This window comes from Pseudochaenichthys georgianus, unplaced genomic scaffold (genome assembly GCF_902827115.2).
Source record: "Pseudochaenichthys georgianus unplaced genomic scaffold, fPseGeo1.2 scaffold_180_arrow_ctg1, whole genome shotgun sequence".
In the NCBI taxonomy this organism is placed as follows: Eukaryota; Metazoa; Chordata; class Actinopteri; order Perciformes; family Channichthyidae; genus Pseudochaenichthys; species Pseudochaenichthys georgianus.
In genome coordinates, this window is record NW_027262575.1 from 1,165,811 (window position 1) to 1,191,929 (window position 26,119).

General features: G+C 41.8%; 1 protein-coding gene across 1 annotated transcript; it reads left to right on the top strand.

The window, feature by feature from the left end:
- The first annotated feature begins 954 nt into the window (after positions 1–954).
- Positions 955–21,209, top strand: LOC117441577 (zinc finger protein Xfin-like). The gene is made up of 5 exons (XM_071202240.1): positions 955–1,408; positions 9,590–9,695; positions 10,224–11,330; positions 15,732–16,670; positions 18,430–21,209. The coding sequence occupies exons 2-5, from the start codon at positions 9,683–9,685 to the stop codon at positions 19,776–19,778; spliced, it is 3,408 nt and encodes a 1,135-aa protein (XP_071058341.1). The 5' UTR covers positions 955–1,408; positions 9,590–9,682; the 3' UTR covers positions 19,779–21,209.
- Positions 21,210–26,119: the final 4,910 nt, after the last annotated feature.

The following is a 26,119-nucleotide window of genomic DNA, read 5'->3' on the forward strand; positions in this document are numbered from 1 at the left end:
AGGACAAAATACTCACAGATACACAAACTGTCTATTTGAGGTTTTTGAAAATGTCCATTTCTAAAACACCTGGATCTCAGAAGCTCCGGTCTCTTTCTTAAAGTTTTCCAGAATGTATAGGCCTACATATGTTCAGCCTCAGAAGAGAGAACAACATGATGCACCACCATTACAAATAAACAACACGTCAACAGTTGTAAAGACACATCCACATGCAAATAGCAACATACAAATACCAGCACCTTCACCTCTAAAACTACAATACATGTTAATAAAAGCACCGAATAGCAGTCAAGGAGGAACAGGCCTGCGTGTTATTAAGATAACATAAGATGATTAAGAAGTACTTTATTCATCCCAACTAGGGAAATGTTTGCGTGACAGCAGCATAAAAAGACAAGACATTGTACATTAGAGAAATTGAAAGGCTAGAAATAAACAATCCAACATTTAAATAATACATGCACTTGTTTTGCTGGATAAACTTGTCCTCAAAATATAAATAAAGTTGTATGAAAAGAGGTTTCAAAATATAATTTTAAATATCAAATAGTTGGCGACCCCTGTGTGCATTTTCCCTGTGTCCTTTCTTCTTGGTGACCAACTTCCATGTGAAATAACATCATTTGATTTGTTATTTTATTTATTTACTGACTTCATTGCTTTATTTCTATTTCTATAAATATTTAGTAGATATAAACAATATATATCCCCCTCTGCTGCCACCTTCAGGATAGCTAGAGTAACATCAGCTCTACTGAACAGCCTCTACCTATGAAGGTCTGACAAACACTCTATTCATGAATGTGATGCATCTATCTATCTATCTATCTATCTATCTATCTATCTATTGATGCAGAGTGGGTTCGCCTATCCCTTTAAGAGAGAGAGGGAGGTGTGGCGCGTGCATGTGTTGAGCGATAGCGAGAGTGAGCGAGCGTAGTGTGTCCGGAAGAGAGCGGGAGTAGCAGCAGTGATCAGTCTGTCTCCAGTTAGCTGTATAACAAAGTCCTGAGGAAACACAGCGGCCTCCCAAGGAACAGCCTGCCTGTCTGCCTCATTTCAGAGTGGGTTATTGAAGCCGAAGCCTGGTGCTGCAGTCCGGGAAGACTGCAGAGAGTCCTCCCCTGTATTCCTCCACTACGGTCTGGGAGCAGCATCTATCTCCACTGTTGCTGTTACCATGTTAATGTCCCTCTGTGGGACCAATAAAGGACTTCTGATTCTGGGACAGACAGAAGAGAGTGGGTAGGGGCGGGTTGGAGAGCGGTCTTCTTCTTTTCCCGAAGAGTCCTCTTCCTCACAGCCCACCGTATCCCAGGATGCAATGCGCGCCGGTGACGAGGAAACAAACAAAATGTCGGTCGGTCTCAGAGAGAAAGCTGCACGTGAGGAGTAACTGATAAACGTGAGTATCGGGTTTAACTTACTTTAATAACTGATAAATGTGAGTATTGGGTGTTTTGTAGTGATGGTGAGATGAAGCCTTATGAAGCTTTGAAGCTTTCCAGCCAATTGGTTCGCAAAAGGGTTCATCTCATGAGGCTTCATCATGGGCTTCATTTGAACACAAACCCCCCTGTTGGTCAAAGTGTGTAAAACAGGCAGATTGGACATCTCAACAGTGTGCTCTCTCTCATACCGAGTTCCCAATGAGTAAAGCCTTAGAATACCTCTAAACAACGAACATTAAATCATATTTTCATGTTAACAATATTGTATGTATTCCAGTTGAATGATTGTGATTGAAAAGCCTAAGGAGGCTGGTAAACATTGCAAAGAGGGATTTGTATTCCTTAATAATATTCGTAAACTTAACCATGTTGTAGCCGGAGAAAGGCAAAACCATATCAAAGAATACATTTATTAACTACATTATCTCATTTAGCTGTAGCTTTTATAAACAACAAAAAGTACGTATTGTTCAGTCGTTGAACCAGGAACCCTGCGGTCACGAGTCAACTGCTTTCCAGCTGAGCCACAGCACACACACTAAAGCTCCCTGAAAACACAGCAACATATTTATTCCAGTATTTATTCATTTATTTATTCATGTTTTTATTCCTACATGTATTTATGCATGCATCTATTTATACTTATGACATGTTCCGACCTCTATATAAGTGAGGGTCTGAGCTCTCTTGATTCCATCGTGTCACCGGGCCCTGGGTGCAGGAGGGGGTAATATGGTTCTTATTATAGATCCATGGGTATGAGCGTTATATATAGCCGATTGCAGCCCGGGGAGGTCTCAAAAATCTCGCCTGAAGTCGGACAGCTCGGAGTCGGCTTGACTCTGTTTGCAATGGCGGAAATAGCGTTGCCGTTCTTCGTTGCAGATGAAGTGGATGCAATAGAAATCCCACAATTATTATATCACTACAAATGAATAACTCAAGTGTCTGTTCATTGTAAATCAATACAAGGGGGGTTGAATCCTACATGTAAAATCGTTACCAAACCTATGAAGTCTTGGGCTGTTTGGAGTAATTTAACTGAAGTTATGAGAAAACCGTGTTTCAAGTCGAGCATTGTGTTGCCATGGCAACGGCATTTGAAGAAATCTCAAAACTGTCCCGTGGATGTTTTCACGGCTGGACTGTTGGCACAAATGTGAAGTTTGAGCACTTTTGAAACATTTTTATAGGAGTTATAGCGACATCATGTTTTATGGCGAGGGATGCGTTTCCATGGAAACGGCATATGGTGAGATCTCAGATTTGGCGTAGAGCTGTTGAGGCATGGACCGGTGATATACAAGTGAAGATTGGGGGACGATTAGACCGTGTCCATTGGACTTACAGCCTCATCGTGTTTCATGGCGAGTGGTCTGTCGCCATGGCAACGGCATTTCATGACACCCCATACTACGCTTAGATGCATTGATGGCTGCATCGTTATCAAACCTGTGAAGTTCTGGGCTGTTTGGAGTATTTTCACTGAAGCTATGAGAAAACCGTGTTTCAAGGCGAGCATTGTGTTGCCATGGCAACGGCATTTGGAGAAATCTCCAAACTGTCCAGAAGATGTCTTCACGGCTGGACTGTTGAAATCTGCTGCATGTCAGTTGGAGGGATGACATCATCGTGTTCCATTGCACAGGTGTTTATTAGGGATGCACGATAATTATCGGTCCGATATTAGGAATTATGACGTCATCCCGATAAACCCGATAACAGTATTAATAGCCCCGATAATATACAATATATTTTTTGGGTAAAAAAAAAGAAAAAAATACTGCGGTGTGGGTGGATTAGGATGAGGGCCGCTTGTTTTTCACTCGGCTCCTCCCGTTTTGCCAGTACTGTGGTATTAGTGGTTTAGGAAGAGGGGAGTTCTTCACAAATCCAGCGCTCCCTAATACTTCGAACCTGATCAGTACAATACAAAGTGTGTGTGTGCGCGCGCGTTGGAGCTATGTGCAACTGAAGGCATATGCTCGAACCGGAGCTGCCTGGAAGCTGAAATCATGATCATGTTTCCGAGCTGAGTGTGTTGACTTCTCGTACAATGTCCCACTGTCTGCTTCCTGCATAATGTCAAGTGCTCGGTGCAGTTGTGACGAAATGTCGCTCCTCTGTTTTCATTTAAACAGCTCCTTATATCCGTTAGCGCAGCTAGCTAGCACCAGATGCTAACAACAACAATGCACGCAAGGTCTCTCTCTCGCTCGCGCCACACACACCACACACACATACACACACACACCACACACACACACACACACACACACACACACCCTCACGGTCCTCCAGATGGCCAGTCGGTGCCTGCCGGTGAGCGTGGAAGTGTGGTCTGCTGCAAGCAGGCGGCAGGAGCGGGGCTGTCAGCATCAGCGTGTAGATGGTATTTTAAACTCGATGCGCTCTGAAACTACGGGGCGGCCGAGGAAAAAAATGTGTTAAAATAATTAGTGGCGTACATTTTTTTTATTATCGGGTATCGGTTTCGGTCTTGAGAAGCAGGAAGTTATCGGTATCGGTTTCAAAAAACCAATATCGTGCATCCCTAGTGTTTATAGTTGAGCTAATGAGGTGCCTAGGCTTCAAAGGCTTCATTGTTCTGAATGGGAGATGTACCTCTTACATGTGAACGTTTTGTGGATGAACCGTAACAGATATCTGTGAAATTTCAAAACGTGAAGCATGTCAAGGAAGTTGAGTATCTGACGTGTAATTTCTGTGTAAATTCGGGTTAATAATGTGGCCTTTTTGGCAGTTTAACTAAAGGTGTGCGGCTGCTACCGTGAGGAAATATCTGCCTGAATTACAATGGGTTTTTAATGGAGGAATGTTGAACGTTGTTGTCACTTCATGCCCTCAAGAGGCATTTTGTTGAATGTTTTGCTTAATTATTTGTCATTTTCAAGCTACGAGATGTTTTCCTACGTTTATCATGAAAAATTATCTCCCAGGAATGTAGGGTTGGGGAATTATGGCAGTTTAAAAATATATATGAAGGCACATTTCAAGATTTCTACCCTCTAGCTGTGACATCACGCACTCTAGTTAATGTTAAAATTAGTGCTGTCAAAATTATCGTGTTAACGGCGGTAATTAATTTTTTGAATTAATTGCGTTAAAATATTTAACGCATGCAGAATATTTGTGACCAGCTATCCAGGCCAGACTCTAAAGAGTTTCCAAGGGGTAGAAATGCTGCTGCCGGATTACTGACTGGAAGTATTGCTGATATCATGTCCACCATCCTCTTAAAATACTCCGTCCAACAATATCAGTCTCATGAAGAAATGTTTTTAAAGAAAAATAAAAGAAAACATGCATTCTTGTACTCAGGAGGGGACATTGACAGAGGATTACTGGAAAAGTACACTAAGTACTTCATAGTACTTGTGGGGGTAGTTTCACTAGTACTGAGTCCAACAGGATCAATCTCACGAAGAACTAATGGCAACAAAAAATAATTCCCTCATCAAACTTAGCAGAAGTGGCTTGATTTTGTTCTCAGCAGGGGACTTATTATTCCTCAAAAAATACACAGTACAAGTACTTCAATGTATTGTTATTAGGAGGCTAACTAATACAAAGTCAAACGGTATCAATTTCATTAAGAACTAATGGTAACATTTTATTTTTATCATTCATCAAAGATAGCAGAAAACATGCATTATGTACTATGGAGGAGACTCTGGCAGAGGATTACTCACAAAGTACACAGTAAAATACTTCATTTTATTTCTGGTAGCAGCCAACTAGTACCGAGTCCAACAGTGTCAGTTTTATTCAGAACTTGTGGTAAAAAATATTTGTATCACTCATTGAATATAGTAGGAAACAAAATGAAGAGCAGCTGATTGACCGAGTGCAGAATCGCTGTATAGTTTAAATCTCCTTAGTTACAATGTGGTCCAGACACTGACCCAGATCGCTGGATCACTAGAAACACCGCTGTCATCAGACTGGCAAGGGCTGTTCCATGCTCTGCTCAACCTCCCGCCTTCCCAATTGACTCAGTAGCGCCCCCTGCTGCCGTGGAGCATGTGTGAGTGAGCATGTGTGTATGAGTGAGTGTGTATGAGCCAGCCACTGCGGAATATTACTGCCAAAAGTCACGTGACTCACTCACGTGACTTTTGGCAGTAAATTACACATGTGAGTATTGGGTTTAACTTACTTTAATAACTAACGTCAAACCCAGGGGCATTAACTTGTTGCATTTAAACAGTGGCGGATGATGGAAAATATTTTTGGTGGGGCTATGGGATATGAGATAATCCATAATCTTCAGTGTGGTTAGCTATGAAGCCAAAACTTCGAAACACCTTGTCCTGGACATAGTTTCTACAGTATAAACTGTGCAACAGTACAATAGGCCCACACAAACTGCAGAACACTGGTGCTATATATATGACCCCGGTTTCCTCCCGGGGTCATATTTCTCCTGATTTCTAACAAAATCAGATTTACTCACGATTGTTTCCACTCAGACTTTAATACAGCTACACCTTTGTTTGGTTTCCATGGTAGCGCGTCTCTTTAGCCGTGCGCACAACTCAAAGTCTGAGAGGGTGAGGAGTCACAGAAAACTGAACAAGAATCGACAACTCGACCCTCTGCTCACTCCTTTCCTGTAAAATACAGGTCCAGCCCACACATATGCTCCATGGTGCTGCAGGCATTGCCCTTACAACTACAATAAGCATGTAAATGTTAATCTACAGCTCCGGCAATTCACTAGCACCCGGAGTCTCCACCTGCCAGCCATCCTCATCAACTACTGACTGTAGGGTCACCTTGGATACGAGTCCAAACAACTCACAGACTGCATCGGGCGCTGAAATTGCCGCCCTGTGACCATCAGATCTGACAACGCTGATTGGCTGAAATTATGTTTCATAGGCATAGTTTACAGATAGCAACAGTCAGCTTGTTGGCTGCTGCTGCTCTGGCTGAGGGCTCCTTTCTTACCGCCCAGACGAGAGAGGGTAATGATACACACTGCGGCCAGGCAGGAAACATGTGACTTATCAGTAACTTTAGACATCGTAAAGCCATTTTAAACGAGATTTTATTGTAGATTATACATTTGACCAACCAACTATATAATATTTACCTTGTTCATTAAAAATAAAAATAAAAAATATATTTATTTTTTATTTTTAATGACAATCAAACATGTGGGAAGAGGGGGGGCGGCGCCCCTATGGTACGGCCGCCACTGCATTTAAATAATACGGATACACACGTGACGTTAGTGAAGTTGCACGTGCTGCCGTTTACTATTTTATATTGAAATCAACTCCGAAGCTTCCTAATGTCAGACAGAGATCTTGACTCTGTTATGGATAACTTATACTTTATATTACGTGCATAACTAGATAAAAGTGAAAACATTAGACCTGCTTAACTCAGTCCGGTGTGATTATAAATCTGACATGTTGCTGCCGTTTGCTCTTTTTTATGTTAGACTCTGACATGTTGCATTGTTTTATTGTTAAACTTAGGGCACAAATTACAACCTCTTCTTTCAGCTCATGCAGCTAGGGGTACAAAATTGGCTTATATTTAAAATATATCCATTTGATTTTATCATCTTATCTTGAAGGTCAACTATCATGCAAAATGCCCTTTTTGACATAAATATGTGCCCCCGGTGTGTAAGGAGACTCACAAATGTCAGAAAATAAAACGTACCCACATCTGTAAAAACAACGGAGCTGATCCAGATTTGCTGCGGTCATGATGACATTACTAAAAAGTGGGCTGGCTTTACATTGAACTCCTGGCAACGTTGCGCCCACGTCCCAAACTATCGTCTCCATATACAGTTGGCTAGCTGAATCCCCTCCCTCAGCTGTGTGTCTGTGTATTCAGCAGGATGTTTACGAGAGCGACTTGGAGTAAAGTTGTTAAATATATAATACATACTAGTGTTGCAAGGTGCACCAATATTAGAAAGGTATCACGATACCCTGCCGTTAAAAATGTTGCAATTCCTCCATTTCATTAGTATCGGTATTTTAAGACTGACATTGTTTTAATAAGAGCCGTATTTCTTGTGTGTGTGTTCAGCGCTCTGTTTCCACTCCCTGCAGCCTGTCAGCTCCTCTCAGAGACTGTGTTTGTTGTTTCAGATGATGCTGCTATTTTAGTTGATACAAATGATTGTGTTAAACTTTCCTGTCGGCTCCCAGACCGTAGTCGAGGAAAACAGGGGATGACTTTATGCAGTCTTCCAAGGCCCAAGCAACAGACTTCGCGTTCAATAACCCACTTTGAAATAAGGCAGAACAGCGAGCTCTTCTTTGGGGGCCGTTGCATTTATGAAGGTCTTTCTTACAGATCTAACTTTGAAGACACTCGACAGACCTATTTTGCTGCTGCTTCGTTCGCTTCAAAACATACACACGCCACACCCCTCCCTCTCTCTCTTAAAGGGATAGCGATCTGACTCGGCATGACCCTAATATCATAACACTTGTCATTTTACCTTGAATGCCATTGCTTTAATTTATTATTCTCATTGTTCAAAGGTTTGTGTTATGACTGAAACCTTTTTCCAGGTTTGAAATAAAGCACAATAATGACATTTAAGACAGTTTCCCCTTTTTTAAGAAATCGCAATTATTGACTTGCTATCGGTATCGAAACAAAAATGTTGGTATTGTGACAATACTAATACATACAATGGCATTGTTCTAGTGGTAAACACTGAATAAACGTTCCGCCCCAACCTATCAGAAACATCGCTGTATCAGAATAATGTGCAACGTGTTTTGGGAGTAATATGGTCTGTGTTTACATTAGCAAGCATCGCTAATACTCAGAACTAACGCTGTACTGGAGGGAGTATCAGGGCTCGAAATTAACTTATTTCCTCAGTGTCCCACAACTGTCCCGAATTCTACTTTGTATTGTCCCGGATATAACCAGCAGTGTCCCAAATTTAAATTTGTATCATCGCCCCCCCCAATTATGCAGAATACATATAGTTTGATACCTTTTTGTCACTTAATCATCACACCATAGACTCTGGTCCACCATGTAAGTTTAAAATACTTATTCTTTTAAACATATGAATATTAGTCTGATCTGTTGCCTCTCCTAGAGTAGAAGGGAAGAGAGTTGTTTTAAGACATGTTTTTCTATTGTTTCTCAATATCCAGACTAATTTATCATTGTCATGTCAACATTTAAGAATTCTGATTTGTATTTTTCAATTCAATATGGTATGGCTGTATGGTCTCTGTGTTTTATGGTCGGAACCCTCTATCTGGCAATAAAAGTGGTATGAATGACAATAAAAAAACAGAAGTTCCATAATACAGTTTAATAAATGTATCTGTTTTCAGTTCTAATTACAAGTTATCCTCACAAGTCGTCAGTAGTACTATAGGAATATAAATTGATCTTCTATCTTCATTCATGAATGTCAATCATCTTGCTCTCACTCACTCACCCACCCCCCCCCCCCCTAGGCACAACAACAACTGGAACATTACTCTCTCTTAACATGACACATTATTCTCATACCAGAGTTGATTGACAAACTAAAATTACCTTGCGACCCCCTTTCTAATCGTCAGCCAATCTGACTGACGTTCTTGACGCCCACGGCAGATGATTGGATAGCCGACCTGCCTGTTAGCCTTCCCTCTGTGCACAAACTTATCTCGTGCCCTCATTGGTCATGTGCGCATTTGTATGTGTTGGAGGAGGGGCACTGTGAGGAAGTCTGAAGGAAGGGCAGATTTTTTTTTGGTTGGGTTCTTTCAAATTCTAGCTAACTCGAGCTGGTTTCTCCATTCTTACCTACCCTACCTTTAAGTACTGCTTCGGAGCGTGGTTCGAATAATCCAGGAAATATGTATCCTTATCCCATAATAATAATAATAATAATAATAAGACCATCAGAAATGGACAGAAGACTTTTGCTTGATTTAAGTTTTTGGAGTGCTGTCAAAGGGATGCTAGCTGTGACTGTCACTTCTCCTTTTTTAAAACTAAGTCAGTACGTCATGGCTAATATTGTTTTGTCTGTAATGCTGAGTTACATTTTGCAATCATAATTTTGCCCCCCTGTGTATAGTTAGATCAATTTTAATTTGTCTCCTTTATTCTGTGATTAGGACAATTCTGGAGGACTGGAGATAGAGCTGCCACCCACACCGGACCCCCCCTTGGTGATATTGTCATATCATATTCACAACTACGCTGTAGTTATGCTATGCAAATGTAGGTCACCGGTTCCTCAACAGTACTACTCCTGCCTATTTTATAAGTGTTAAATGAAGGGCACAGCTAGCAGTGCCTCAATAGGAGCCCCTCCAACTGTCTAAAACAATCACTAAAAAAAGACCAACATCTCATACAGCCAGTAAATACAGAGCTAACCCTGCTAACTAACATTAGCATGAATTACTCAAACCTACATATAGCAATTCATATCTGCAAACAGAAAAGTAGAAACTTCGCCCCCTTGCTCTCCCTGTCCAAACTAAGCACTGTTACTATGTTTTAGATCAGCTAGAGTACTAACTCACCTGAAGCTCACCTCTCCAGAGCATCTGGACAAAAGGTGTAATTGACAGACAATCAACACAACAGACACACAGAGTGGGCGGGACTTAGCAAAACAATAGGCAAGCATTTAAAATAAGGAATGGATAAGGGCTGCAAAGTTAATAAAGTGTTGATCGTGGTTAGATTTTCAATTCTAATATTCTACACTTTCTCTGAATATGTGTTTCCTGTTTCCTGCAGACGTCCAGCAGCCGGTGGTGGTTAAAGAAGAGGTTCCTTCTGAGCAGCAGGAGTGGAGCTCCACTCTGGACCGGGAGGACCCAGAGCCTCCCCCACACATTAAAGAGGAACAGGAGGAACTCTGGAGCAGTCAGGAGGGAGAGCAGCTTCAAGGGCTGAAGGAGGCTGATATCACCACGTCCACATTCACTCCTGTCCCTGTGAAGAGTGAAGATGATGAAGAGAAATCTCAGTCCTCCCAGCTTCATCAAAGACAAACTGAACACCTTGAAACAGAAGCTGATGGAGAGGACTGTGGAGGACCAGAACCAGCCAGGAACTCAGATCCAGAGAGACATTTACAACTAGAGACTGAGGACAACCCAGGAGACTCTTCTGAACCTGACACTGAAGACAGTGCTGATTGGAAGGAACCCAGAGAACCTGTGTCAGCTTCAAAGTCTGCGAAAAACAAACAAGACCCTGTCAGTGATTCAAGACCTAGTGCTAGAGAGAAACGCTTTAGATGCTCTCAGTGCGGGAAAGAAAATTGCAGCAAGATACATCTGATTAGACCCATGAACACCCACACAAGAGGGAAACCATTCAGCTGCTCAGTTTGTAACAATTCTTTTACTCAGAAATCAAGTTTACAGACACATATGAAAATCCACACAGGTGAGAGACCATTCAGCTGCTCAGTTTGTAACAATTCTTTTACACAGAAAGGAGGTTTAAAGAGACACATGATAATCCACACAGGAGAGAAACCATTCAGCTGCTCAGTCTGTGAGAAGTCATTAACACATAGAGGAGATTTAAATAGACACATGAGAATCCACACAGGAGAGAAACCATTCCATTGTGGTGTTTGTGATAAAAGATTTATCCGGGGTAATCGGGTCAAAAGCCATAGGTGTGGTGGTCGTCAGTTCTCACAGCTTCATCAAACTGAGGAGAGCAGAGAGGCAGAGCCTCCAGCCAGCAGCTCAGCTGAACACATGGAAACAGAAGCTGATGGAGAGGACTGTGGAGGACCAGAACCAGCCAGGAACTCAGATCCAGAGAGACATTTACAACCAGAGACTGAGGACAATGACACAGATGACATATTCTGTTCATTTTCAGGTTGGTATTAGTATGTTGTCTTCACAGGGACATGTCTCCATGCTTTAATGTTAAAAAATATCTTTATTTTTCTCATACTGCCACTTTTCACCCTCTATCTGAAACCAGAGCCCATTCTGCTCTGATTGGTTAGCTGGCCAGCTCTGTTGTGATTGGCCGACCACTTAGCGATGTCCCGTCCCTTAGCCTGTCATTTACAACGTGTTGACGCCACCGTGAGTGGCTGACTGTTTAAACAGTTCTCCTGGTTCTCTACTTTTTTTGTTTTAGTCTTTATTCTTTTCATTACTCTTTACCTTCACTGTACCAAGTTTGTTGAAGGTACAATATATACTTTTATTTATCCCCAACAGGGAAATAACTTGTATTTGTACCCACACATGCCGAAACTGAACCCCATGCGGGATAGGAGAGTGACTGGGCAGCCAGTTTTCCGGCCCCCAGAGCCGGGTTGAGTACACGGGCACGCAGGCTGTTGTCCACACATCGACGTGTGTGTCTAGGTGTCTCGAGGACTTGGCCGTTGGCAAACATGGGAAGTTTCAGGCCGATCGGACAATGTCTTTGAGTTACAGCAGTAACACAAACATTGTGTTTGATGGCGGGTGATCTGTCGCCATGGCAACGGCAACGGCATTTGATGACACCCCATAATATGCTTAGATGTGTTGAGGGCCGGACCATGAGCCATCATCTGAAATCTGGTGCCGTTTGGACGTTTTTCCATTGAGTTAGGACAACACCGTGTTTCATGGTGAGGGATCTGTCGCCATGGCAACGACATATGATGACATCCCCTAATTGACGTAGAGCTGTTGAGGGCCGGACCATTAATGATGGTCTGGTGCTGTTTGGACGATTTTCCATTGAATTACAACATCGTAATGTTTGGCGAGGCATGCGTTGTCACTGAAACGGCATATGATGACATCCCATAATTGGTGTAGAGCTGTTGAGGACCATTAACTGTCATCTGAAGTTTGGTGCAGTTTGGACCATTTTCCATTGACTTAAGACAACATTGTGTTTTATGCTCCAAATATCTGGAACAAACTCCCAGAAACCTGCAGGTCCGCTGCAACTCTTACTACTTTTAAATCCAGGCTGAAGACTTTTCTTTTTGTCGCTGCTTTTAATTGATTGACTATTCATATCTTAGACTGCACTGTAACTTTTATCCATGTACTTTTCCTTTTAATGTTTCTTTTATTCCCTTTTCTTTATAATGACTGATTTTAAATGCCATTTTCTTAATGTCTTTCATTTTTTGTAAAGCACTTTGAATTGCCTTGTGTTGAAAAGTGCTATATAAATAAACTTTCCTTGCCTATGGTGAGGGACGCGTTGCCATGGAAACGGCATATGGTGAGATCTCAGACTTCACGTAGAGCTATTGAGGCATGGACCGGTGATATAAAGTGAAGATTGGGGGACGATGGGACCGTGTCCATTGGAGTTACAGCGACACCGTGTTTAATGGCGAAGGATCTGTTGCCATGGTAACGCCACATTAAGTAACATCAGATTTGACCTAGAGCTGTTCAGGGCTGCAGTGTTAACCATCATGTGAAGTTTGGTGGCGTTCTGAGTATGTCAGTTTGAGTTATGACATCATCGTGTTCCATGGCGAGGGATCGCCTAGCAACGAGTGAACGCGAAATTTGGCGCCAAATCACGGCCACGCCGCCCGAAAGAAATGTTTTTCCTTGATAACTTTTAATTGCCCATGTCTCGAGAAGCTACCCGACAAATTTCGAGTCGAACGGATAAAGTCCCTAGGAGAAGATAGATTTGTACGGAGGACGAAAAACGCGATAAATCGGGTTTTTCCCAACGCCAAATTCAAAATGGCCGACTTCCTGTACATTATTTTATACCCCTCCAAGAGGCTTTTTTGTTCGTCTCCGCACCCTAGATATGCGTAGCGACAGGCTTGGATTTTCGTCATTTTAGGGGCAAGGCCATTTGGCCTTTGGTGTTACACATTTTTTCAGGGCGCAAAGGCCACATGCCAGGGCACAAAGGCCGTTGAGAAAAAAATTAGGATTTGGAGCTTACAAATAAATAACACTTTTTTAATATCAATAATCGTATCATCATATAGGCCTATGCCTCCTTAGTATTACCGTATCTAAAATGAAATACTTTACTTTGAATAATTAGTGTTTGGTATGTTTTCCATCTACTACTTCTCCCATTCACAAATCCAAAATGAAATCTAAAAATCAAAAATTCTATTAATATGTAACAGATATATTACATTTCAGAGCAGAAGAAGCAACCTTCAAGGGTCAAACTCTGCACATACATCATTCAGCAGTGCACAGTGAAGCTCCAACATCCAACTGTATGAACAAGCAATACTTTGAAATGCAAATGTGTGTGTGTGTGTGTGTGTCCTCACAGCTCCTCATATCTGTTCAGAAACTAGACAAAAATTAAACAAGTACAAACCACAGACTGTCTGTGTCATGACGAATACAGTCGCTGCTTTAATTCTGTCTTTAGGACGTTGTGAGTTTGGACGGAGCAGCTACAACGTTAGTTTAGCGTGATCGATCCAATCTCCATTCACAAAACGCGCATTTTAAAAGGTTTTTCGCATGCCGTCTTGTCTGCACACTTCAAAGCATTAAAGCATGGTTTTTTACTAACCATTATCAGTATTTATTAGGGATGAGACGATCGATCCCATTAACGGATATCAGGCCGATACTGTCCTCATGTACTCGTACTCCTAACGGTGCATCCCTAACTTTTGGTGAAATCAAAAATTCTTCCTCATAGGTCTTCCGATACTTCAAATACTTTTAATGATTTAATCAAAATGGACACGAATATATGTGTTCTACAAATGATATTTTAAGTTAAGCATGAGAATCAGTAAAACCTTGCAATCCTTTTTTTATCTGGACATGTAAGCATGAAAACCTTTACATTGACAATGTTTAATTAAATTGTTAATTTCAAGACATTTGATGAATGTAATTAACTTTAGCTATGTTGCTAGTTTATTCACTCAAGTGAAACCAACTTGAAGCTCTGCAGTGTAAATAAGAAACAACTTAGTCTAATAGAGCCCTGTTCATTTGTGTTTTTATTTGATTATACACAACTCAGAAAAAATACAGAGGGCCGGACCTCGTTGAGTTTAATGGGGAGTAAGGCCATGACTGCACTTCATATGACTGACCGCGCTAGTTACTCTTCTACATCATTCATATCTCTATTTAGAGCTGCCTTAAAACACAAAAGGCAATCCGGGTCCCAAGCTGTATCCACATGTGATTTTAGGGGTACCAAACCACTCGGGATGGGTCCCGAGCCCCGGTATTAAACGGGCCCCGGGGCTAAATTATTAAAGACCGTGGTACCGTTATGCTCCGACGTTAGCAGTCTTTTTATCGGTACTGGAGAAATGTAAAAAAGATGTTGTGTGTTATTGCTACACAAACATTACATTGCAGTTTTAGTGTCGCCAACTCCGTTTCTAACATGCGAAAAGACTGCAAAATGCTTCTATGATTATTTTTAGTATATTCGATCTCTCTCCCTCGCCTGCTTGCGAGGGGGTGGGGCAGTTTACACACACGCAGCTGCTACATGCAGCAACACACACACACACACACTGAGGAGATGGCGGAGAGAACGAGCTCCGAGGTGTGGTTAAACTTTACCCGTCTCGATGTCGACAATGCTCGTTACCAAAAGTGCAATAAGAGTTGAGCATGTAAGGGCGGTAACACGAGCAATTTGTCTAAACATTTTGCAAAAGTGCTCCACATTCAGACGAAGAAATGCACCGGGTTCGACTATCTTTCTAGTAGCTCTGTAGCCTCATCCACGTGTAACGTTTCCACGTCAGGTATTATGTATGCTAGCAGCAACACACGGAGTTAACGCAATTATACAAACATTTATAATTAGAGGTAACTTAGTTATTTATTTTGTTAAAGTTTCAGCTATTCTGGCATCAGATTATTTAATACGATCGGTTAAAATGTTGTTTCTTTTAATGTGAAATATTATGTATTTAATTTAAATAAAAAGCCATGTTAGCTTTGTTCACAATGTGTTTAGTTAGTTTACCTTTTTTTATTTCAAAAGAACCAATAAGAGTACCGTTAAAAGACCGGACAGATAAGTGGCATCGATAAAAGTAGTAGTACTGTTAAAACCTTAATGATACCCATCCCTACAAACCACTCAAATTCCACTTACCTTTCTCTGCGATAGTTGTTGGTGCATAAATGTAAAAATATATTAGCCATAGGTATTTATGATATTAATTGGGAATATACAAATAACAAGGGGGTTCAAAACGGGGCTTTGAGCGGTGACGTAATGAACACAACAGCTATTCTCTGTAACATCTCTGTGTGTGTTTCCTGTTTCCTGCAGACGTCAAGCAGCTGGTGGTGGTTAAAGAAGAGGTTCCCCCTGAGCAGCAGGAGTGGAGCTCCAGTCTGGACCAGGAGGACCCAGAGCCTCCCCCACACATTAAAGAGGAACAGGAGGAACACTGGAGCAGTCAGCTTCAAGGGCTGGAGGAGGCTGATATCACCAAGTCCACATTCACTCCTGTCCCTGTGAAGACTGAAGATGATGAAGAGAAACCTCAGTGCTCTCAGCTTCATCAAAGACAAACTGAACACCTAGAAACAGAAGCTGATGGAGAGGACTGTAGACGACCAGAACCAGCCAGGAACTCAGATCCAGAGAGACATTTACAACCAGAGACTGAGGACAACCCTGGAGACTCTTCTGAATCTGACACTGAATACAGTGCTGATTGGAAGGAGACCAGAGAACTAGGTTCAAACTCTCAGAGAAATAAACAAGACTCTGTCAGTGATTCAAGACGTAATTCAAGACGTAATTCAGGAGAGAAACAATTCAGCTGCTCAGTTTGTAAAAAATCTTTTAAACAGGGAGGACATTTAAATGACCACATGAGAATCCACACAGGAGAGAAACCATTTAGCTGCTCAATTTGTAAGAAATCTTTTGCAGTGAGAGGAAGTTTAAAGGACCACTTTAGAATCCACACAGGAGAGAAACCATTCAGCTGCAGTGTTTGTGACAAAAGTTTCACCTGGAGGCATAAGGTCAGAAACCATAAGTGTGTTGGTCGTCAGTCCTCACAGCTTCATCAAACTCAAAGTGAGGAGATCAGAGAGGCAGAGCCTCCAGCCAGCAGCTCAGCTGAACACATGGAAACAGAAGCTGATGGAGAGGACTGTGGAGGACCAGAACCAGCCAGGAACTCAGATCCAGAGAGACATTTACAACCAGAGACCGAGGACAACGACAAGGATGACATATTCTGTTCATTTTCAGGTTGGTATTAGTATATTGTCTTCACTGGTACATGTCTCCATGCTTTAATGTTGAAAAAGCTCTTTATTTTTGTCATACTGCCTCTTTTCAGCCTCTGTCTGAAACCAGAACCCAGTCGGCTCTGAATGGTTAACTGGCCGGCTGTTGTGATTGGTCGACCACTTAGGCGAAGGGGCAGGACATCTCTATCATTTACAACGTGTTGTTGTGCCCCCAGGTCAAATCAATCGTGATACTTTTCAGAGGGGAAATGTACGTTGTTACAACAGGAAAGAGCCGAAGGCAGCTTAATGTTACGTAGAAGCTTGCATACAAAAGTATTAAAGTTATAAAATAAATAATATAAGTAAAGAAAAAACAACAAAAAGTGACACAATTTACAAAATACACATCCTGTAATAGTTCTGAGGATTTAGCAGCCAGGTGTATATTGCACAGTTTGCACATAGTCTGATCGCTGCAGAAAAGAAGGACCTGCGGTATCTCTCCGTGAGACAGCGGGGGTGCAGCAGCCTGTCGCTGAAGGAGCTGCACAATGCAGATAGGGTAAACAACGTCCTCCCAGAACATTAAATGTTGGATTTCATTTTCTGATCCTGCAGACACCCACTACACGGGGCGGAAGCCCTGCATCATGCCCCCCCCTTCAGCAGCAGGTCATCACAGAGGAGAGGACACGCCCCCCCCCCCCCCTCCGAATGACTTTAAAGTTACAGAAGAGTGACAGTTCTAATCCTTTAAAGTGATGCCTTGAACTCAGATTTTGTCCTTCAGATTTAAAAACAAAGCTGTTAGGGCTAACTTCTCAATGCAGAGCTAGTGAAGATGAGGAGCCTCGTACTCATCCCTCCATGCAGGGATGTTTGAGGGATGTTTACAAGTTAACGCTGGAACAGCACTTATCGTGTTTCACTGATTAAAACAAAGTGTTTTAACTCCAGACTCAATTCGTTTTTGTCCAATTCTAGGAGGTCACATACTTTTAGTGATTTCATCAAAATGGAAACTAATACATGTGTGTTCCACAAGATGAAACGGATGGCGTTTGTCTATAATTGTGACTTACATGATGATCAGATCACATTTGAATTAGCGATTCATGCAAAAACCTATAAAACTCCCTCTGGAGGGCAGCAGCATAAATGATATGTTAAGTTGTTATGTATGAGGATCAGTAAAACCTTGCAATCCTTTTTTTATCTGGACATGTAAGGATGACAACTTTTATGTCAAGACATTTGATGAATGTATTTAACTTTAGCTATGTTGCTAGCTTATTCACTCAAGTGAAACCAACTTGAAGCTCTGCAGTGTAAGTAAGAGACGACTTGGTCTAATAGAGCCCTGTTCATTTCAGTGTTTTATTTTATTACATACACCTCAGAAGAAATGCAGAGGGCCGGACCTCGTTGAGTGTAATGGGGGGTCAGGCCATGACTTCACTTCATATGCCTGACAGCTCTAGTTACTCTTCTAAATCATTCATATCTCTATTTAGAGCTGCCTTAAAAACACAAAAGGCAATCCGGGTCCCAAGCTGTATCCACGTGTGATTTTAGGGGTACCAAACCACTCAAAATATAATTACACGTACCTTTCTCTGAGATAATTGTTGGTGCATAAATGTAAAAAGTTATTAGCCATAGGTATTTATGATATTAATTAGGAATATACAAATAAGGGGTTCAAAACGGGGCTTTGAGCGGTGACGCAACAGCTATTCTCTAACGTCTCTGTGTGTGTTTCCTGTTTCCTGCAGATGTCCAGCAGCTGGTGGTGGTTAAAGAAGAGGTTCCCCCTGAGCAGCAGGAGTGGAGCTCCAGTCTTAACCAGGAGGACCCAGAGCCCCCCCCACACATTAAAGAGGAACAGGAGGAACTCTGGATCAGTCAGCAGGGAGAGCAGCTTCAATGGCTGGAGGAGGCTGATATCATCAAGTCCACATTCACTCCTGTCCCTGTGAAGAGTGAAGATGATGACGAGAGACCTCAGTCCTCTCAGCTTCATCAAAGACAAACTGAACACCTGGAAACAGAAGCTGATGGAGAGGACTGTGGAGGACCAGAACCAGCGAGGAACTCAGATCCAGAGAGACATTTACAACCAGAGACTGAGGACAACCCTGGAGACTCTTCTGAACCTGACACTGAAGACAGTGCTGATTGGAAGAAGACCAGAGAACCATGTTCAAACTCTCACAGAAATAAACAAGACCCTTTCAGTGATTCAACACGTAGTGCAGGAGAGAAAACATTCGACTGCTCGTCCTGTGAGAAAACGTTTACACAGAGAGGAAATCTAAATCGGCACATAAGAATCCACACAGGAGTGAAACCATTCAGCTGCTCAGTCTGTGCGAAATCTTTTGCACAGAGAGGACATTTAAAGTGCCACATGAGAATCCACACAGGAGAGAAACCATTCAGCTGCAGAGTTTGTGACAAAAGATTCACCCGGAGTCGTTCGGTCAAAATCCATAAGTGTGTTGGTCGTCAGTCCTCACAGCTTCATCAAACTCAAACTGAGGAGAACAGAGAGGCAGAGCCTCCAGCCAGCAGCTCAGCTGAACACATGGAAACAGAAGCTGGTGGAGAGGACTGTGGAGGACCAGAACCAGCCAGGAACTCAGATCCAGAGAGACATTTACAACCAGAGACTGAGGACAACCCTGGAGACTCTTCTGAAACTGACACTGGAGACTCTTCTGAAACTGACACTGCAGATTCTACTGAAACTGACACTGAAGACAGTGCTGATTTGAAGAAGACCAGAGAAACAGGTTCAAACTGTAAGAAACCTAAAAAAGACCCTGTCTTTGATTCAAGACGTAGTGCAGGAGAGAAAGCATTTGGCTGCTCTTTGTGTGAGAAAAGGGTTGGACAGAAAGGAAATGTAAAAGATAACGTGAGTATCCATACACGAGAGAAACCATTCAGCTGCTCAATTTGTAAGAAATCTTTTGCAGTGAGAGGAAGTTTAAAGGACCACATTAGAATCCACACAGGAGAGAAACCATACAGCTGCAGTGTTTGTGACAAAAGATTTACCTGGAGTCATTATGTCAAAAGACATAAGTGTGTTGGTCGTCAGTCCTCACAGCTTCATTAAACTCAAATTGAGGAGAACAGAGAGGCAGAGCCTCCAGCCAGCAGCTCAGCTGAACACATGGAAACAGAAGCTGATGGAAAGGACTGTGGAGGACCAGAACCAGCCAGGAGCTCAGATCCAGAGAAACATTTACAACCAGAGACTGAAGACAACCCTGGAGACTCTTCAGAACCTGACATTTTCCAAGTCAAATCTGCATGTGTAACAAAAAAAGAGGACAATTAATTAGTCCTTCGAGAATTCATATGAAAACATCTGTCTGGCTGTATAAACTCTGTTTGACAATATTTATATATGACTTCATATAAACTCTTTTTCAACAGAAGTTTTGAATATGTTTAATGTTTTTGTCATACTACGTTTTTGATTTATACTATAACAACTGACTGATTCATCTGTAATCTGTTTGGTTAATGAAAAGTTGTGACTTGTAACTTCCATTGGGATGTTTTTGATAGTTCCTGTTGAGTTATCAGTCTGTTCTGGTCTAAAAGAAGAACCAATGACTTATTGATATAGAGAAACTGTACGATTTTTTTTCAGTTTTATTCTGTTCTATTTTGCTTATATTATCAAACCAAACTAACCTGCTACTATTAGATCCCTTGCATATTTGGGTTTGTTTAAGCATGCGTTATCATCTCACTTTCACCTGCTCTTGTTATCTATATCTATTAGACACTACTGCAGGGGTGGCCAACCCGCGGCTCTCGAGCCGCATGCGGCTCTTTGCCTAGTTTCATGCGGCTCTTCAGTTCATATCGAATTGTATGTGTGAGTTTGGGGGAGAGACACTGACTCCTGACTAGTGTTGCACGGTGTACCGATACTTGAAAGGTATACCGCGATACCCTGCCGTTAAAAACGTTACGATTCCGCCGTTTCATTAGTATCGGTACTTTATGAATGACGGGGGAAAGTACTCCGATGAGAAAGCGCCGTTTTAATAAGAGCCGCGTGTGTTCAGCGCTCTGCTTTCACTCCCTGCACTGCAGCCGTGCCTGCAGTCCCTCCCTCTCAAGCACGCTCGAAGTCCCTCCCCTCTCTCGTGCACGCGCTAGCTGCCAGAGCATGTGAGAAAACGAGAAGCATGGCTGCAAGTGGGAGTGCAACTGCCGCTGCGCCTCGGCTTGTTGACAAAAAAAAAGCCAGAAGCGACATTTTGATGTATTTTAGCTATATCTCTGACAGTGAGGGCAAGCCTACGGACACCACGAGGCCTGTCTGTGAGAAATGTATTAATTTGATTTAATACGAATTCTTGTCATTTATTTGATTTATTGTTCTCATTGTTTAAAAGTTTGTGTCATGGTTCTGGTGTGAAATAAAGCACAATTACATTTAAGACTGTTTCCCTTTTTTTAAGAAAAAGAATCGGAATCGCAATTCTTGACTTGGTATCGAAACCAAAATGTTGGTATCGTGAGGATGACAGCGCGTCTAATTTTGATGTGGCCCAAGAGCCAATCACAATAATACCTGCAATGCAGTGAACCAATCACCTTTGAGGGGGGAAAACCTATCGTTGATTAAACACTATCCAGTGTTTCCCCTACCATTGTCTTGGAGGGGCGCTGCGCCCCGCGCCCCCCCCTGAAATTCAAGGTGTTATATATATATAATTTAAAAATATATATAGCACCAAATTGCAAATAATCTATAACTACTGTCACTTTTCACATTGAACATGTGCTCTTTTATTAAATAAACTAAATGCTTTCATCTTAAGTTGTGGGTTTAGTGTTTTTGACCCTAAGAAACCCTGATGCATTAATCAATAACAATAATCCACAGCGCCTCTCTCTGCTCCAGAGGATTTAAAAAATATATATCGCAATGCCACAAAAATGCATCAGTGACGTGGTTGACATCTTGTCTCCAGAAAACAAAAAACTGAAATAATATCAGTGACTGTGTGTTTGATGTGGCTCTTTGCAGTAACATAGAAGAATGTGGCTCTTAACCTCTGACTGGTTGGCCACCCCTGCACTACTGTCTATCAAATTGTAAGTATTACTTCATGAATTTTACTTAACAGACTGTACGTGGTTTGTCATGTTTTGCTTTCTGTTATTTTGTTCAGGGTTAGGGTTGTCTGTAAATTGTTGCTTCTGTCGGGACCCCCTTGAAAACGAGAAGGTGCATCTTAAGGGGTTTACCCTAATAAATACATTTATTTTCTTTTATATAAAAGAGAAATGCCTTCGAAACGGACTCACATTCCTGCATATTGTTTGTGTTTACAGATTACATTCAGCTCATTTGGAGTTCACAGTTAAAATGGAATTTCAGGATTATTCCTGCTTTTTGAAACTGTAGTACGGGCTCACGTGTTTCATTGTTGGTGTTCTGTTGAATGAAAATTGAAGTCCTTTCACCTCCGTTGAATCAGAGTGGAAGCAGAAATAAAATACTTATTCATATCAAACGCTGAATTGTAACTCGTATTATTATTTTTTATACCTGTCTTAATCTATATTAGCCTTTTTAAGTTTCATTCTTTCTGCTCTTTATTGAAGGTTTATTTAGATGAGATTAGATTTACTTTTATATTTAGTTGTAGCTGCAAGAACAAGTAATAAACAAGGCATTGCACTAAAGTTGAAACGATAAGTATAGGCATATAAACATCAACAATATATATATATATACCTCCATAGTTTCTATGGTAGACAAACAATAAGATATCAATCATTCAATGTTTATTTATATAGCCCAATATCACAAACTTTACATTTGTCTCAGTGGGCTTCACAGTTTGTACAGAATATCAGACAATACAACATCCTCTGTCCTTAGACCCTCTGTCCTTAGACCCTCACATCGTACAAGGAAAAACTTCCGGAGAAAACCCACAGTTTAAAGGGGAAAATGGGAGAAACCTCAGGGAGAACAACAGAGGAGGGATCCCAGTACGGACAGACGTGCAATAGATGCCGTGTGTAAATTGAAAAGATAATGCATTTGCAACATAGGTAGTCCAAATGTTTGGAAATGCATGTGTCTGTAATAAGAAGATGAATCCACGTGGATATCCATCCAGGATTTATAATCCAGGACCACAGCAACAGGCACAGCCACGACTCGCGATCCAGGGCTCGCAATCCAGGACACAGGACCGCAGCAACAGGATCATCCATGTCTCCGGATCCCGGCGTATATAGAAACCAAAAAGAAAGAAATTTGGGGAAGCTGGGTTAATCGGAACATGAGAGTACACAGGTACAGACAGAGAGAAGGAAGAAATAAGATGTCCCCTGCCAAACTAAGCCTATATCAGTAAAACTAGGGGCTGAATCTAATCAGCCCTAACTATAAGCTTTATCAAAAAGGAAGGTCTTAAGCGCACTCTTAAAAACTAATAGGGTGTCTGCTGCCCGAACACAAACTGGAAGCTGATTCCACAAATGTGGAGCTTGATAAGAAAAGGCTCCCATTGTACTTTTAGAGATTCTAGGAACAACCAACAACCCTGCATTCTTGGAACGCAATGCCCTAGTAGGACAGTAGGGTATAATGAGTTCTTTAAGGTAAGATGGCGCCTACCCATTAAGTGCTTTGTCGGCTAGAAGAAGAATTTTAAATTCTATCCTGTGTTCTATAGGGAGCCAGTGTAAGGCAGCCAGAACAGGAGTAATGTGGTCCCTTTTCCTAACTCTGGTTAGTACACGAGCTGCAGCATTTTGAATCAGCTGAAGCGACTTGACAGACTTCTTGGTACACCCTGATAATAAGGAGTTACAATAATCCAGCCTAGAAGTAACAAATGCATGGACTAGTTTCTCTGCATCGTTTTGAGGCAAGATATGCCTGATTTTTGCAATGTTATGTAGATGGGAGTAGGCGGTCCTTGAAATTGATTTTATGTGGGCGTTAAAGGATAAATCCTGATCAAATATAACACCAAGATTCCTTACAGTCTCACTGGAGGCCAAATTAAAGCCATCCATAGTTATTATATCTTTAGATAATTTGTTTCGTAGATTCTTCGGGCCAAGTACAATAACTTCAGTTTTGGTCGTTGTAGCGGCAATAACTCCCTATGAGTTAGCTGCTGAGAGGCTAAAAGATGCCCTTTGCTGTGACGCGTTCCATGTAAGAGTCCGTAGTCATTTGTAGTCCATGGTGTTTAATAAACACGAAAACAAACGATATACAACTCCAGACCTGACGGTCAACAGAAAGTATCGGAGCAAATTCACCCTCTTCCTACATCATATCCTCCCAACCGGCATCCAACAGGTGACTACATACCAATAAACCACACCCACGTGACCATTGCCGGAAGTGATAAACAACAAGAATGAACCGCGATGCAAACAGAAATACAAGATAATAATACAAATAATAAGTAAGGCAAAAACAAGCATTTTGGCTCCTACATTCCGGCCCCTAATTATTATATAACAATTTATAATAATTATTCAAAACCAATTACAATAAAGCACTGTATATTCTAATGATATGCAGATCATCATGTTTTAAATCCAGTATTCATATATCAGTATACAAGCAATCAAGTCTGCTGTGTGTGTATTGTGAGTGCAGGGTGCAAAAATAGTCACTGTATGCAGGGGGCAAGGAGCAAGGTCAAACATTTTAAATTATTTAGACATGGCAAAAGTTTCTCTGCCTCATGAAAAAGGCGTACTTGGCTGAGGGGTATGTTCAGAAAGCCAATATTTGTCTTCATCTGAATCCCAAGTACAAGTCCTTTTTTCCTTGTCCTTTTCCAATCTAATGTGATTGGTCCTTCCAATAGTTTGGCAGATTTTAAGACTGGATCCCGGGAACCGCTGATTCCCCATGGAAAGTCTCTGGATGTCTCTGCCACCTTCAGGATAGTGCATCTTAAATTGATGTTTCCACAGCATATCCACTGTCATTACAGACGTCCTGCTGGCACCCATCACTGACTCTGAGAGTTTGCAGTCCTCTTCACCGGCCCCAGTAAGGCCACTTGTATGCAAAGAGGCTGGTTCTTTTCTGTACATCTTAGTTTCCTTTGTTTCCATGTCGTATTTAATTTGTCCCGCTTTCATGGTTGCAAATTTGCTTTCTACTGGATGAGGTTGTGACTCGAGTGTTATGGTAGATGTGATGATTTCAATGTCAGCTCTGTCCTTGGTTGTTATTGTTGATGTTTTTAGATTAGCTACACTGTGCTCTGGAATGATTGGTGCAAATGTATATATAACTTGTGGCTGGTGTACAAAAGGATCTGTTTTGATATGAAGGGTTTTCTTTTCCTTAAGTCCGTTTCCAAAATATGACTGCTTGCCATCAGATCCTGTAGTGCAGCTACTCGGAACACTGGATTTCTTTGATGCAGCAAGAACCTTCATTTTAGCCATGGTGGCGGCGATGTCTCCTTCTAGGTCCAGTTGTTCTCTTCTTCTCCTCAGCTCATGTTCCTGTTTTTCTAAAGCATGTTTATTTTGAAGTAGATTTTGTAAAACCATCAGGGCGGCCACTTCCGCCTGAGCTTTTATATAAGCAGATGCAGTTCTTGATAGGCTTCCTCTGGATCTTGAGCCATGAAAAGTAAATGTGCTAGTTCTGTTTCCAATATTTAACACACTGTCCACTCCATCCTCATTTTCGTTGTTGTCACTCATTTTGCATGTTCCAATATGCACACAACAGTATTCACTAATGTCAATCCTGTCTCTGACGTGGTGCCTGATCAGTGATCACAGCTGTGCACGTTACAAACAATTCCGGAAATCCAAACCTTCGCCGATATCGGCATAACCAGCACGCACAAAACAGGCCAAATAGCAGTCCCCAATGGACTAACGGCGGCACTTCCAAACTGTGTTCCAAAATAAAACATACACAGAATGAACGCAATTGTGCCTACCGCCTCAACTGGCTGTGATGTGCTCCAGTCAATCAGTTTCCGCCTGCGGCCACGGTGAATTGTGGCTTTTCCTTTCCACTTCGCCGAGGGGGAAACTGTCTCAGTGTTCCAACTCCGTGATCCCGAACGTCCTGGCTTCGTCTGCTTAGGATCCGGTCCATTCCGTCGCGTCTTCGATGCGGCGATCCATTTTCTGTTGACTAAATGTAGCGGCAATAACTCCCTATGAGTTAGCTGCTGAGAGGCTAAAAGATGCCCTTTGCTGTGATGCGTTCCATGTAAGAGTCCGTAGTCATTTGTAGTCCATGGTGTTTAATAAACACGAAAACAAACAATATACAACTCCAGACCTGACGGTCAACAGAAAGTATCGGAGCAAATTCACCCTCTTCCTACATCATATCCTCCCAACCGGCATCCAACAGGTGACTACATACCAATAAACCACACCCACGTGACCATTGCCGGAAGTGATAAA

Bases quoted from the DNA above. Each gene is read 5' to 3' on its own strand.
- LOC117441577 (XM_071202240.1), top strand. The intron at 11,331-15,731 runs GTTGGTATTAGT...TGTTTCCTGCAG, and splicing joins CATATTCTGTTCATTTTCAG to ACGTCAAGCAGCTGGTGGTG. The intron at 16,671-18,429 runs GTTGGTATTAGT...TGTTTCCTGCAG, and splicing joins CATATTCTGTTCATTTTCAG to ATGTCCAGCAGCTGGTGGTG.